The sequence below is a fragment of the Paramacrobiotus metropolitanus genome, unplaced genomic scaffold, assembly GCF_019649055.1.
Source record: "Paramacrobiotus metropolitanus isolate TYO unplaced genomic scaffold, Prichtersi_v1.0 Parri_scaffold0000008, whole genome shotgun sequence".
In the NCBI taxonomy this organism is placed as follows: Eukaryota; Metazoa; Tardigrada; class Eutardigrada; order Parachela; family Macrobiotidae; genus Paramacrobiotus; species Paramacrobiotus metropolitanus.
The window spans coordinates 729,622-745,107 of record NW_026570228.1 but is presented as its reverse complement, the minus strand read 5'-3'; the positions used below and the strand labels follow the sequence as shown (position 1 = coordinate 745,107).

The 15,486-nt window shown below is 43.6% G+C and overlaps 2 protein-coding genes across 2 annotated transcripts; one reads left to right on the top strand and one right to left on the bottom strand.

The window, feature by feature from the left end:
• Positions 1–543: 543 nt before the first annotated feature.
• LOC129582743 (uncharacterized) lies at positions 544–4,793 on the bottom strand. The gene is made up of 6 exons (XM_055474351.1): positions 4,717–4,793; positions 3,040–3,403; positions 2,595–2,721; positions 1,842–2,153; positions 1,237–1,480; positions 544–964 (listed from the first exon to the last, which is right to left on the bottom strand). The coding sequence occupies exons 2-6, from the start codon at positions 3,388–3,390 to the stop codon at positions 886–888; spliced, it is 1,113 nt and encodes a 370-aa protein (XP_055330326.1). The 5' UTR covers positions 3,391–3,403; positions 4,717–4,793; the 3' UTR covers positions 544–885.
• Positions 4,794–7,155: 2,362 nt separating this feature from the next.
• LOC129582836 (uncharacterized) lies at positions 7,156–8,139 on the top strand. Its single transcript, XM_055474452.1, has 2 exons — positions 7,156–7,302; positions 7,690–8,139. The coding sequence occupies exons 1-2, from the start codon at positions 7,156–7,158 to the stop codon at positions 8,137–8,139; spliced, it is 597 nt and encodes a 198-aa protein (XP_055330427.1).
• Positions 8,140–15,486: the final 7,347 nt, after the last annotated feature.

Below are 15,486 nucleotides of genomic sequence, written 5' to 3'. Positions count from 1 at the left end.
TTCGGACAAACGGTAATATCACCTTACTGTCAGAGGCGTTCGTGATTTGGAAATTTGTACGACTAATCAAGTACATGGTATGTATCTTACCATTAGCGTTCGTCTACCGCCAAAGTAACTGCAATGTTGCTACATAGCACAAAGCTGATACGTTTATTAAGAAATGGTAATCTCTATCAGCAGTTGTTTTACCACTAAATGATTTGATATATCTGATTTTTTCATGCATATCCTGGAAATGTACTCAATGTCGCTATTACGGCAGTAGCCACTGCCGCAGCTGGCGCAGCCGTAAGTAACTATGAATTACTGTAATGATTCTGTTTTCCGTTACCGAATTTCTTATCCTTATTAACAAATAAGAAGTGCCAGGAACTAGGAAGAAATTGTTGCAGTCTATGAAAAGTACACCGAAAAACGCTCTACTCAAAACGAGCTCCAGGACTAGTCTTAGGCGGCCCTCGTAGCCAACACGACTGTTCTCTGTTAGTTACGAAGAAAGGACGAATTCACAGACACATTACACCGTAGTAAGGCCCACAATTTAATCAAATCAAAACACACAATGATCACGTTAATTACCGCAAATTAAGCGTCGCGTATTACAAAAAACCAACATTAAAATTCAGGAATTTCATCAACACACAGTATCATCAAACATGCAGTTAATAAACGATTAACAGGTACACAGGATAGTGCTGATTTAAGGAGTGCTGTGACCCACGCAAATATGGCGACTAAACACGTACATATGCCGGTACAAATACGACTATAAAACAAACACTACTAAAAGTTAGAAACAGCGGCTAATAACAATCGACGAAATGTCCCGCTACAACTTTGGCTGTAACGCAGAGGCCTTGATAATCCCGACGTGCGATCCCATTACAAAAACACAGTCCCGACGTGCTCACATCCCACGCGGACACCCCAGGTGGTGACGGGATACACCCGATAATATTCCCTGAAAAAGCAAAAGCAATCAGACAATTTACCAACAGGGTAATCAGGTACTAAAGTACAAGGTGCGCTTATTCATATAGCTCAATCTGGCGCGGTACGTAAGCACCATGTTTAGTCACAACATCAAACTCCAGCCGGCTGACGGCAGTAAGTACAGGAGATTCAAGCGTCAACGTATGATACACCACACTGTGATAAACACATTACCAGTCTACGCAGTTTTCCAGGTAGACTGGTAGAAATAATCGATCTTACACCGCAATTCACACTTACCGCTCCTGGGCAGCCGCTTGGACACTGGTCCCGGGCAGCAAACGGAAAACAATGTGATCCCGTCCGTGTTCTCCCACTCCAGGGTAGAACCGAGGGTTAACAGCGAAATTAATGAAGGCACCGAAGTATTCGTGTCCATGCAGGAGGGTCAGCACGGAATTCGCATCGGGTGGCGGAACAGACTGCCAGTTGATGCCGCGAATGGCATGAAAGGGACCCGGCTCTCGGTATGCATCCCTGCGGTCTGCAAAGCGAATAAAAAACATTGAAATTAACGATTAAAAAATTTCAAAATTTCCGTTCAGCTGCTTTTAATTTATGAATGTCTGATTAAGGAGCGAAGTGCCTCAGTTAGCTAGGGTTGGCGAATATTTGGTTGGTTAGCTAGATTGCTTGCACATATCGGCACCTTCATTCTCGATTGTGTCGGGAAAGGCTGTATAATTCATTAATTTGCTTAATTTAAGCTTAATGCGGGAACAATAAAATTACTGGAAGTTCTAATAATTACATTGCAAATTTTTGGCAAGTATTCACTTCCCATAAACAAAATTTTTATTTAAAAATGAATTTGTTGTTGCACGACATGTAGAGAATGTGCTTACCCAGTTGAAATCTAATCTGACGAGGTTCCGGAAGCTCACGTCGCCCTTGTGGCTGCCCGGCTCCGCCACCTCCACCGCAATGATTCTCTCCATTCCCACCGCCGCGACCGTGCCACATATTGCCCGCACCACGCCCCGGTCCGGCTATGACATGTACCGCGCCGCCACCACCGCATCCCGCATTGCCGTTACCTCCAGCGACGCCGCTCCAGGTTCGGCCACTGCCATGCTGGTTGTGATGCCCGTCGTTGGAGCGCCGGGCCAACAGCTTCATCACCGAGCGCTCGTCTTCAAACAGCAGGTACAGGTGTCCTTTAAAAAAAATCAAAGAATGCTAAATTCACTGCGGCAACTGATGGAATACAATGTCATGTCGCGACGACGCGAAGTTTTCAAAAATAATTCAAACGGTTTCGTAAAATTATACAATCAAGACCGAATCGCGGGCCAGATTTAATCCGAAAATATTATTAAATTATCTGCAACAGAAACGAACCTTCTACCGGCTGTTCTAATTGCGTTGGACGTTTACGATAAAGAAGAAAATTATTAAACGTTTCTGTATAAAATCAAAACAACCGAATGCATGTACGACTACATGCTTTACGCAAATTCATTCAGTTTTAAAATATTTTTAAAAATAATATGTGCTTTATATTTTAATAACGGAACACATTAATATTAACCATGCATTCCTCTACGATTGATAAATAACTTTTCATATTACTCCGCACATTTGTGATTTTTTCTCACCTTTTGGACGCTGCGTTGAAGAGTGGTCGTGCACACCCGGCCATTCCACGCGCAGTGGGCCAAAAACCCCGAACGTTTTCTGCAGGTCCGTTTCCGTGATATCCCACGGCACACCACCCAAAAATACCTGAAACAAATGTGCACTGTGTTACACAAGAACGTAAACATCAGTTCATCGCAATCGAGCAAAAGCAAAAGGAAATGGTATCTGAAGTACAGACTGTAATTGAAGCAGAGAAATTTCCGTACACGACGCTAATAAAACTATGACGGTGAACAGAATTGATACGGCTCGAGCACAGTTTATTAGGAGAAAGACAGAAAGTATAAAGCGAACGCTAAAATATATCACGCGGCTGGTTACGTCACCGTACTACTGCTACTCCGATCTGCATTAGACTACAGAGATTTTGAGATATCAGCACAGTTTATCAGCAATCTTTACCTTGCAGAACGGCGAGCTTGTGCCACAGTTCCGCGGTGGCTGCGCCACGCTCCAGACCACATGACTGTTCCCGGGATCCCGCAAGATGGCCAGTCGAGCTGCACGGGAGCTGCTGGGAATTCCACGGTTGAATCGCCCCAGCGGAGTCAGCGGAGGAGGCAGCATCACGGGCACGCCACGTTCCAGCGTCGGACTAGGAGACGGATTGGCCCAGGTTCCGAATTCCAGTCGAGAATGATGGGGCGGAGAACTGACCAGAAGGGACCGGGAAGCGATGGAGGAAGGGGAGTCGAAAGACATATCCCGAATGGAATCCAGACCAGTGAAAAAGGAGTTGGCCATCTGCGCCATGATGTATACTCTGCTGGACAAAGACGTTCAAACACGAATTAAAATAAAAATCACAAACTGAAACCGTTTACTGGTTTCAGTGGAAACCTAATCGTTATGATGATTGTGTATCAACATTTCAAAACAATAGAAAATTTTCAGGTCAGCGACTAGACAAACAGGAATTTGTCGTTAACCAAAATAAATGGATACTGATCGTGAGATCACGCTATGACGGAATGGAGAACGGTGGCGATCTGCATCAGAGATAACGGATTTTCCGCGAAATCAACGAGCGCCTGCGCACGTGATACTGGGGCGGATAAAAACCAATTGAGACGTACTACCGGTGGTCAGGCACAACGTGGAACCGTACGTACAAGCGTTTAACTGACCGGTTCACTATTTGCTTTTCAAATTAGCATGTGCCATGTACCGTACGTTGCGTACCTTTGAACACTTTTTGAACTGCGGTCAACGCGCAGCACACTGAAGAGATGCGGAGTTCAGCCGATACCATTAATTTTATACCAGTAGTTTAGTACGTACCAGACCTGGGCAGTTAATTTTAACTATTTAACTTAACGCGAGTTATTTTCGAGTTATTGAGTTATAACTTAACTCTTTAGCGTAACTCGCCCAGAAGAAAACTTAACTCTAACTCAGCTCTCATAAAAATACTATATATTGTCTATGGCAGCTTAACTCGCGGTGTAACTCGAAACTCGGTTTTCCTGCATAAATAACTTAACTCTTAGCGTAACTCGAAAGCTCCCCGTAACTCTTAACTCTAACTGTGGGCCAATTTTCTATAACTGCCCAGGTCTGGTACGTACGATGTACTAGCGCATTTATTAATCGTAATTAGTATGTTGTACGGAATTTTGTATAGAACTATAACTTTGTTTTGTTTCAATTACTGCAGTACTGAATTTACTTATAGCGTCAACATTTTCTGTTCAACGACAACAGATCCTGAAGGAACGTTGAAATCTCGCAATTAATGAAGCAGCAGCAAGATGAAACCATATTTACTTAATTGTGTACGAGACTACGAGTACAGGAGCCGAAAATATACACAACAATCAAACCGTTAAGTACAAATTGAAATCTGTATTAAAAATTTACAATCATATGATTCATATCCACAAATCAGTAAAAAGAAAAATGTTCAAATAAATATCACAGACGTGTGTTAATCACCAACATGGTGTTTTTCTTGTGTTGTCAATAACAGTGCGGCGGCCAAAGTTTACGGTCCAGTTTTGAGCAATCTGACGTCATTAGCGAGTGATGCCATGTTAGGCTCGATAAAACAGCAATAATATCGTGAATATGGATAGTTACCAAATGGGGTAAACCGGAAATATCCGCCAGGCTCCTGAATACGCCGCGGTACACACTGCGAATTCGGTGACGTTGAACAGGTCGACTGTGGAGAGACCAGGGGGTGTCGAGCACTGGTTGGGAATTCTGCTCATTCTAACGAAACCGCTCCTGTTGTCCATTTGATAGGTCCGTTGAGAAAGCAGAAAACATCAAAATCAACTTTGATATTAATTTTAATAAAGAAGAAATTAATAAGAAATTTATTAATTAAAAGATACTAAGGAAATACAAAGCAACGCTAGTGGAAACGATGACAAAATCACAATAAACAGATAATATCAAAATCAGTATCACGAGGCAAGCACGAACGCATAGGTTAATAATTAAGTTCTCCTTACACTCGTCCGGTTTTTAAAACAAAAAAATACAAACTTAAAGGATGTGTCAACGTTTAGGTAGAAAATCCTGCAACAATTATCTGTATTGTAGCAGTGTAACTTCCATCGCCCATCAGCTTCAAATCGCGCCATCACACTACGAAAAAAGCAGGAGTTATTGCATCAAAATTTACACATAAACGTTCACTTACAAAACAACAAACGCAGAAAAGTAATTAACGTAACGTTGAAAAGCAGAAAATGATCGAATTAACGGAGCAAAACTCAAATCGTCTGTTACAACTATTAATGACAAAAATAAAAGAAATTAGTTAATAAAAGGTATTAATCAAACACAAAAAACTCGGAAGGAAAATTATGTAAAAGTATTAACATCAAGAATGATTCGACATCAGAATTGTGAAATAAACACGAGTAAATTAATTTTTACTCCGATATGCTCGGCTCATTTTATGAAGAAAAAATCACGTTTAAACAAGGTATTAGTTTACAATCTTTACCTACCAGTAGAAGTTAGAACTTCTTTCACCATTGACCCTATCGTGATGCCAGCATGAAATTGCGCCATTGCACTACGATGTCCATCTAACAGAACCGAAGACTTGCCGTAAAGGAGAAGGAATGAGAAAAATGCACTGTAAAATTAACCATTCTGTATGCTCGGCCAACGTAACAACGTACCTGGAGCGTAACTAATAAAAACAGGAGTCATCATGAAATTACTGCATAAATAAATCAAGGACATCCGTTCCGGATCCACGGGGATACAGTTGTTGACAATGAAAAAAGCCTACTTTGGAGGACAAAAGAAATCTGAAGAAAACTGAATGCACAAACACACAAATGTATTGATTACTTATTCTGTTATTCAAAAATATTCTAATGACTAACACTGCAAAAATGCATTTTTATAACGCATTCTGAATTCTGGAATGTATATATAGATATTTCAGATAAAACTAAAAGCCACTATTTCCTTTACTTGGTTTCTCCATTACAAGTTCACTACGATTTCATCAGAACAACATTTATATGACTGCTCCAAAAAGGGTTGCTACTGTGTTGCTACTGTGTATATTGCTACTGTGTAAATGTATATAAATGCTGGTACTGACAAAACCCCGTAATTCAAAATACTTACTATTGCCTACAAATTACTTTTTATTAAGGACTGAATACAGTTAATCTCTTGCATACACAACAATAAAATAATTGTTGTTTTATCGGCGCTCACCATCGACATCTACACCAGCGTGACCGCTAAGTAATTTATGACCACAAAAGCATTTTCTAATTGAGAAGTATTTGTGCAGCACCTTAACCTTTAAGCACAAATTGTGCTTAAAGGTTAAGGTTTTCTTTTTCCTCAGTTAACTGTGTATATATGAATACACGTAGTTTTACATACAACACGTACGTGTCGTATCTATATTATGTACATGCTATTACTTCTACTCCATGTAACGTACAGATGTTACAGTATGTTAACTGTAAAACTTTGAAATTGTTAGCTGCTATGTACATGTAATTAATAAGCTGATCGAAATTGTGCTTCCTTTGACGTGATGCCACTGGAAAACAACGAGCAACTCCAAACCTCCGATTCTCAAATACCAGACATTACGATGCAGTCTAAGGGGCGTTCCTTCTACATTGAATATAATACTGTAATATTATGTATTTCATTTTAGCATGCTGTACAGAAGGTCGCCGCATATTTAAGCCGCTATTCCGCTGATCCAGGTCTTTGTATCGAAGTATTCTGCTTTCCACACTGCCTTTTCTCCGTGAACTCTTCAACCGTAGCGCATCCGAAGGAGTTTTTCTTAACAGTCAAACCAGTGCTTCCTAACGATGATCCTGGAAAGTGGTCTGATTTTTTTCGTCAGTGTGGTCGGCGTGTTTGGCCAGATCCCGTCGCCGAGTGCCCCGCTGAGTAATTTTTCCTACATTTCCGGTAAAGGCAACGTCCTCCTGGCCATCGATCGATCCGGAATCGTCAACCGTCTCGACAACGGGGCCTGGGTTGCATTGCCCGAACCCACGCCGCTTGTTAATGATGGGGACGTGGGATCTGCCAAAGCCGTTAGTGTGGGCGCTAGTCCGGATGGATGGCATCACCATGTGCACTCTGACGGGTCAAACATACCGCTTTAATCCAACCACCAATGCTTGGGAGTTCTCCAATAGTGGTCGCTGTCTGCAGGTGAGAGTAAGCTACTGTCCGGGAATGATCCATTACTGTGTATTATATTCCCTCACAAAAAGCACACTGACTAGAGACGAATACATACTGTATCTTTCTGATACAATAATGAAGATTTAGCCCGGATAGTCCGGCTTATGCTGTACTTATATTTGTTCGTGTCGAGTTCAAACAAAATGCAGTATTAGTCAGTCTTGCTTATTTAGAAAGCATCCAAAATATTTTGTAGTACGTTGTGCTTTCGAGGCATAAACCGCCGCATATCCCAAGAAAAATAACGTAAACGGAGATCTGAAAAACTACCACAAATATTAAGGAAATTTTTCTTTTTAGCCGCTATCGTTGCAGAAGCGTAGCGTTTTAATGGATGTATAAAACCATTTGCAGGTCAACGCCATGAGCAAAAACACCGCTGTGGAGATTCAGAGGCCGTCTGCACTGGACAGTAATGATGGAGATATCCGAAAATACAACGGAGCAGGCTTGATCCCTACATGGACCCTCGTGGCCGGTAGCAACCAGCGAGTGTTTCAGTATAGCAAATGGGTTAGTATCGGGGAAGACGGAGAGATTTGGACCATCTCTCGCAAAGGTAATGTGTTCCGCTACAACGGAGCTTCTAATAACTTCGACGGGATTCCGATTCTCAGCGCTATCGCGCTGGATGTGCGCAATGCTACATACGCTACCGTCGTCACCGCCGGCTGCAACGCGTGGACTTTCAAGAGCGGCACGTGGACCAAGTGGGCCATCAGCACCTGTCCGGTGCAGACCACCTCCACCAGCAGTAATGATTATTATTTGGACGAACACGGCAGATTTGGTTCGCGCCATTAAGTCTCGGTAATAATGGGGTCATGGCTAATGGTTAAAGATTGCTTGCTTGCAGTAGTGGAATGAAGTTTGTCGCTTTATCTTCGATATCCTACAACATTAATTATGCGAGTAATGCACATCTCGCAGTTGGCTTACAATTGTTAGCTTCGGCTAATTTGATTGATTTCCAGCTAATAAAATATGGAAGCAGCGATTGTCACGGGTTGACAAATTTGCCAAATTTATTCTGATATACAGAGACCTTTGTACTCTTGCAGCACCGAAGGGGCAATTTATAGATGAAGTGCTTTCCGAATTGCTACCCGTCTCAGCTGTAACTGCTACTCGCGTACTGCTTATCAAACCGTACACAATACAAATTATACAATAATCAGAAGTTCGTTTTTTGTAGTACTATTTTTTGTATAAAAAAATTTGGCTCGCACCGGATTGAACAACGGAAGCCTAGATAATTATGTAAACCTTCTGTAACATCCAAATGTTTTGTTCTATGGCGGAAGCTGGCGTTGCGATGAATGTTGCGGCAGCGAATGAGTCGCCGGCATTTTACCAGAAGATCGGAGAGAAGATTGTGCTACAAACTGGCGAGATTCTAAGCCATCACTTTGTCTACGAGTACCAGAAGCATTAATTTGAAAAATGACAGGACAGTGCTGTTTTTATACTGTTTTTATTGTATGGGTATTGTACGCATTACTCTAGTACTAAGGACACCATCACATAACAAAACTCAAAACAAGGAACTTTTTAAAAGAGGGAGAAATGGTATCTTAAAAGGTCAGCTTGAAACAAGATTATCTTATTAACAGAGGAAACAGCCTCCAGTAACATGCCTTTTGGTGACACGACTCACACGAGTACGTTTGTCATCTTCTCGATCAAATTCCGGTTCCTGGTTTAGTACGGGAACAGTCGGTCGAGATAACTTGAATGAACGAGATCGCCGTTGGCAATATGAAGCAAGACATCTCAAACACGGAAGAGTTGGTCAATGCCGTATATTGCCAATCGGCTCAATGTAGATACATCCAGCAGCCGCAAGTCCACCTCGTCCCACCCGCGCAGTGACCCGTCTGAGGTAAAGCCGCTCAACCTAAAACGCGTGCATAATAAGTGCGAATCTGCGTGTTAACCAGCTGCGTGAACTCTTTCCGTCTAACTCGACATTTTACAAAATGACGGTTTACACTCTTCCGCCCGGTTCGCACTCGTTTTCTTTCCGGTTGGCTACCGCCGCGCCCGTGATGCTATAGAGGATAGCGCATCTCCGACCACATAGTTTGTGTACGGGAACGAGCACAAGGGCATCGCGTGCATGTCCATGCATTGTACAAGCAGTGTACATTGCTGGTTTTCCGTACACAAACTCTGTGCTTTAAGACGTGGAGATTCCTACATTATGCGATTGTACCACGTAAACATAAACCGGTTTTGTGGCGGCTGCCGGCTGTAACCAGGTGGCCAACTGAATCCGAGAATGAAGAGAGAGCCCGGGAGACGGGATTTAATATCGCTCACCGGCACTCACTCCTTGTTGTGTTCGAGTCATGTGAGTAATCGTACCGCAGTCGAGAAGAGTAATAGGGTACAGAACGGCTGTTTGAGTAAAATCCTTATTCATACTCACAGGAAAAGGTAATTTCGAATGGACTCCCAATCCTCTGGATAGACCAGCGTGCGCACCCAGCGATTATGGACAGTCTTGACCTTTGCCAGCATGTGCTCAGTGAAGGGCGGGAAGTTGTCGTTGAGAGCGTGCATGAAGCGCGCGCTCATGCGCGTTCGGCCTTCGCTGCAGCGCAAGAGCAGCTGCGGGATGGTGATCTGCAGTTTGTCCATGCCTAGTTCGTGCGACTCCCGCGTTAAATGCACCATCAGGCCCTGCTCGAGTTCACGCAGGGGTCGGGCAGCCGGAGAGCGATCCCACTCGAATACTTGGAACGCTGCGGGGCCGAACAGGTCGCCTACGGTCCAGTTGTACAGTACAATGTTGTCGACCAGGTATTTGCATACCAAGGTCTCGAGCGCAGCCGGGTGTTTAAAGGGCGCATTATGGTACCGAGGAATCGGTTCCGGTCTGCGGCTAGTGTGGTCCTTGTAGACGAGAAACGGTAGCGGGGTTTGGTGGACGTCTAGCATGTGTTCAAGCCATTTGAACAAGATACCCACGTCACTAGGCGGGAGGAATCGCAGCACGGTCACACTGATGGTGTTTGGAGTGATGTATCGGCTCAAGAGAGTGGCCGCTTTGAAGCAGTTATCGCTGTCGGACTGCAGCTGCCAACAACTCTCAAAAGAGATGCTGACGTGCTCCACCATGCGGGCACTGTTCAGCAGCAGCTGCCACAATGCGCACACCCTGTCGCAAAAGGAATCAGTAGATACATAGATGATCAAGCATTGCGTACGCTAGAGATTGCAATTATATCTGTTACCGTTGGGCCCTCATTTGGGAGTGTACATCCAGATGGGCTAAGATGTCGCTCAAGAGCCAAGGCGTCAGCTGAGCAAACGGCGCGCTCGTTAGATATGCATTGCTTTCCAGCCCTTTAGCAAGACGACAGTTTGAATCTTAGATAGTTACATTGAAAGTTCCAACTATTTCATCGAGATTATTTTTAAATTTCGGTTTCTAACGCTATAATTGAATTATTATTGTTGCTTCAAAAATTCCAGGCACGATTATTGACAGTGGAAGTGAATTTCATATGTTTGGTGGTAATCCGGCGCTAAACGTGAGATCGTGGTTTCACAGTGAGTTAAGTGGCAATTAACGCATCACTAAGCAGGAGCAACATGTGCATGCTTAATGCTGTACAAGCAGAAGCACAAATGCGGGATGAATTTTCTTTCGCACCCGAAGTCCGCTACTAAATCAAAGAACTACGATAAACTGTCATACAGTACTAAGCTACTAACCGGTTTCCTGTAGGAGGACAAAACGATTTCGAATGGACGGAAGACTTGCCCGGCTGGCTAAATGATTCTGCAGTGCTTTCGTCAACGTGACCTCCGTCGCCTGGGCAGTTTCGGCGTCACTTGCGAAACTCACGATAACAAACATACAACCTTCCCGCTCGACGCGTAAGTGAAAACGACAGCGATCAGGCGGACGCGGCCAGACGGATGCGGGTGGCGGTCTGAAAGCATCGCGCAGATGTTTTATTATGCGGAATTTGTCGGATGCTTCGCTGAGAATCGTTTGCGCCCCGGGAAAAGGAATGAAGTGTTTGGTGTAAAGCCGACCGGTGTGACACTCCAGTAACTAAGGATCCGATGGCGGCCAGTAAGCGGCAACTTGACCTTTATGAACCATTTCAGACCATGTGGTGACAATGGTGTCGTTGCCGGGAGGATCAAACAGTTGCGTTGTGATACTAAACATTTCACAGGAGTCTTTGCAGCTTTTGGATGTATGCAGCACTGTGGCGGGTCGAAAGCGAAACGGTCCGCCGTCTTCATCACGCAGTGCCACTTGTAGTTGTAGTTGTAATTCCCTGATCTTGTAGCTGAAACGATATATGTCTGTCTCCCAGTAAAACGGCAGCAGCCAGACGCTTCCCATGTGGATCCATTTCGCCGTGACCTTTGCAGAGTCAAAGTGAATGAGTGCTTGGTCGCCCTTGATGTCTTGGATGTATCCCAGCCACCACGTGTCGTCACCGTTGCGAACAGCAACCGTGTTCTGGTAGCCCATCTGGTTGCCATCTGCTAGCAGCGGTCGGTACCGCGGCATCACGCCCCAGGGCGAGTCATATTGACCTGAAGGAATCATCCGCTTATCATAGGAAGTACATAACAGAACGTTTACAACAGAACGTTCACAACACTTGGATAAATTCTATCAGTGTCGAGTGTCGAGACCGGCAAGACGCTGCAAATGAACCCAAATTCAAAATGTCATATCAAGATTCGAGGTAATCATGCATTATTGCTGAGCCTGTAGATTTGCCACCAAAGGGCGAAAAAAAGACAGAGATAATTACGTACTAGTAATGGTTTGAATGGAAACTGCACAAACGCAATACACAGTGTGCTAGTATTGTAGTGCATAGCGCATACTCCGCACGGACGTCAGCTGATACTGTACAGATTCAAAAATTCATGTTCCCACAAAGCGGTAAGAAACAGGGTGTTGCTTAGATTAGCATCGTGGTTAGATCAATAATTAGACCGAGGAGAACCTTTCTTAGATTCTAAGATGCTGATAAGGTTCTGTGGTGTTGGTATAAGTTCAAAGTGTACTTGCATGTACGATGCGATACTTCGATATTTTTTCGTGATTCTTAGATTCCTAAATTCTGGTTTCCTGTTAACAGCTTCTGCTGTTTCTATCCTGTTTCTTAGCTACGATCCTTTCCTTTTTCAGTTCAGTTGCTTCTTGCTATGATCCCAATCAGCTGATAAAGTTACGATACATCAGAATTTCAGATCTTTCATATCTGTCGACTTGTCGACCGTATCCAACCAATGTCGACCAACCCAGCCATTAACAGAAAATGGAACAAAACTTTACGGATTTGTTATATCAACAAAGGGGAGGAGGAGGTGCAGAAGGCCTCTCATTTACTCACACGAAAATCGGTCCAAGTCGGTATTTTCGATAAGAGCCCACTGTGCCACAAAGTGTACCGCATAGTATGCCGCAGACTAAGCGGTCTACTATGCCGCTTAGCCAAATATTTTACTAATTCCGATTGGCTCGCTCAGACATGCACGGCCCATTCAGCTTTCGTACGTACACATCTACAGCGCGCTGCGTGCACAGCTACAGCAGTCTGCAGTACCCGTGGCAACTGCAACGTCTGCTAACATTGTAAAGACTTGGAAAATTTCTGAGTTCAAAACTATGACAAAATTATACTGTATCGAGGCATTACGAAAGCTCTAAGGCATAAAATCGAACTGGCAGCCTGTACGATGACGTCACGGTGGAGGAGACCGATCTTGCGAACTCCATAGGCTTGCACGCTCTTTGCGTTCCAGCAGAACGAAATTTCCTTGCGTCTAAATGGTTTGTTTTTGTTTAAAACTGAAAAACATGATGTTTCGTCACTGTCCCCGAAAATTCTAGCGGTAAAAGTTGAGTTAAAAGCAGTTTGGCCTCGCACATGGTGGATCCAAGAGCCAAGGTACTGGTGTGTCTTCAAAGAGTGGTTAAGCTGCAACCATGGCCGTTTTCTTAATGATTAAAGTCCAGGAAACAAAGTCAAGTGAAAACATAAATTTCTGGACTCGTATTTCAGAAAGTGTTCACATACTGATAGTGACAGATAGTCAGCAACTTAGTCGGAAGACTGCAGCCGTCCACAGTAAATCCGCACCACAAGCATAGCCACAAGTGCAGGCTTCTTCCATAGACTTCCATGTTAAATAAAAACACTCATATCGCATCTAATTTGCAGCGGATCCGCGCTAACTTAGTATCAGAAGAAACAACAAATTATTCTCTTTCTTTTGAGATGTCCCTGGAGACTTATAAACAAAGGTACAAGGAATTCTAGAATTTCAAAGTTGAATGTAAGTCTACGGGCGACACAGTACATCGTCTCCACTATCCTGACACCGTCGCAGTCGATTTTATGCCTGTAGCTTTCGTAATGCCTCGACTGTATTGAAGCTGTAATTTCCCCTTTATATCTGCCGTCCGACTTCGATGACCTAAATTTTAACAATTTTCGCGACCATCGGGAATTCCTGTCAGTTGTAGTGTTTTACGAAGGTTATCGCAACTCTGCTTTGGGGCTCCATATGGTAAACAGTGTGGAACTCGAATTCGTCGCGTTATCCTGCTACAATCGGAGCTGGAACATCGACGTATGATTTTGAACAGGTAAGAATCCTTTTTCTGTAAGAAATTGTTTTCCCAAGAAATCTCACCTGTAATTTTATGCTTGTAATACTGTACAATTGCAGGCAAAAGCTATTGTGGTTTCAGGAATTCCCGAACGTTACATTGCTAATTATACTCTCAATAGTTTGAACAGCTCCTCATTATTGCAGAAAATCCTCGAAGAGCGGAGCGCCTGGAGTTAACTACAGAACACACAGGAATTCCTGTTTTCGAAGAACTTCCATCGATCCATGGATCGTGGAACAGTGGAAAACCATAAAAATTGTTTTATTAACAGCAAGTTATTTTTGCAAGACTGCAAGTCTCTGTTTCTGTTTCAGTGCTGGTGAAATACGCACTCTACTGATTTTAATTGTGTACTTATTATGTTTCTGGAATTCATGGTTACCTGTTTGCTTTGTTATTGCTCTATTTATAATAGATTTGCTGTCATAAACCGTCAATAAACATTCCTTTAACCAAGTTATCGCTGCCGCGTCATGTAAAACGTCACGATTCAGTTATTAGTGGGAGGAACAATGCCGTTATAGGACCAATATCAACGAGCATGCAAATAGCACTTTCCTTGATTCGGCCAATAGTAGCTGCTGCACTGCCCAATGAGCTGTACCTCGCTAAGCCAATCATAATTGTCGGAGCAGAGAGGGGATGGCTGGCGTGCACAAGCCAATCAGAATCGCGCTAACACGACTCCTGCCGCATAGTGGAAGTCAGACATCGAATCTAATTCTTTCCTTCGTATTTGGGCTGCGGCTGCCGCAGTATTACATGTCCTTACCCGCATCTCTTATAGTCTACTCAAGTGAGTTTTATTTGTCTAAGTATTAGAATTTAATAAAGTTCGTGTAAGAGATTCCCGTCTGATCTGCAATAATCGGTCAGGGGGTGGAATCTTTTTAACCAGCTCTACATGTGAAGGAAATAAAAGTGTTGTTTAATAACTACATAAAGGTGTCCTGCTTTTGAGCTGGTTTCTGTCGGCATAACATAAATAGTTCTGTTGGAGTAGAAGTATGACAAGTGTTCAATGGTACAGTGAATGTCGTCCCAGAGTAATAGTAATAATTTCATCTGTCATCTATGCGGAAAAGTTTGTGCTACTGCGCATGGGATCGGAAAGCATCGTGACAGTGGAAAATGCAGGGAAGCCCAAGCCAGAAACCTGCGCAGCGAACCCGTGATACCCGCTGCAGCCAGCCAAGTCGTTCCCCAAGTTGAAAAGCTAGTTGATAAACTTTCTCGTTTGAGGCGGACTAACCCCATTCTCCCGCACGTTCCAGTTGGTGCCAGGGATGCGTGTGCAGATGCCTTCGCGGAACTTTTATTTGCATGTTGCGCTAGAAACGCTATCAGCGCGTGGAGCGATCTGATTCTATTCGCACCGAGTATCCTGACAGCCCCTCCTACGAAATCTGGTAGAGGCCCATCGCTAGCAACTTCGGTCAAAAGGAACCTGGCAGGAAAATCAACGGACACAGGTCCTCCCTCGAAGA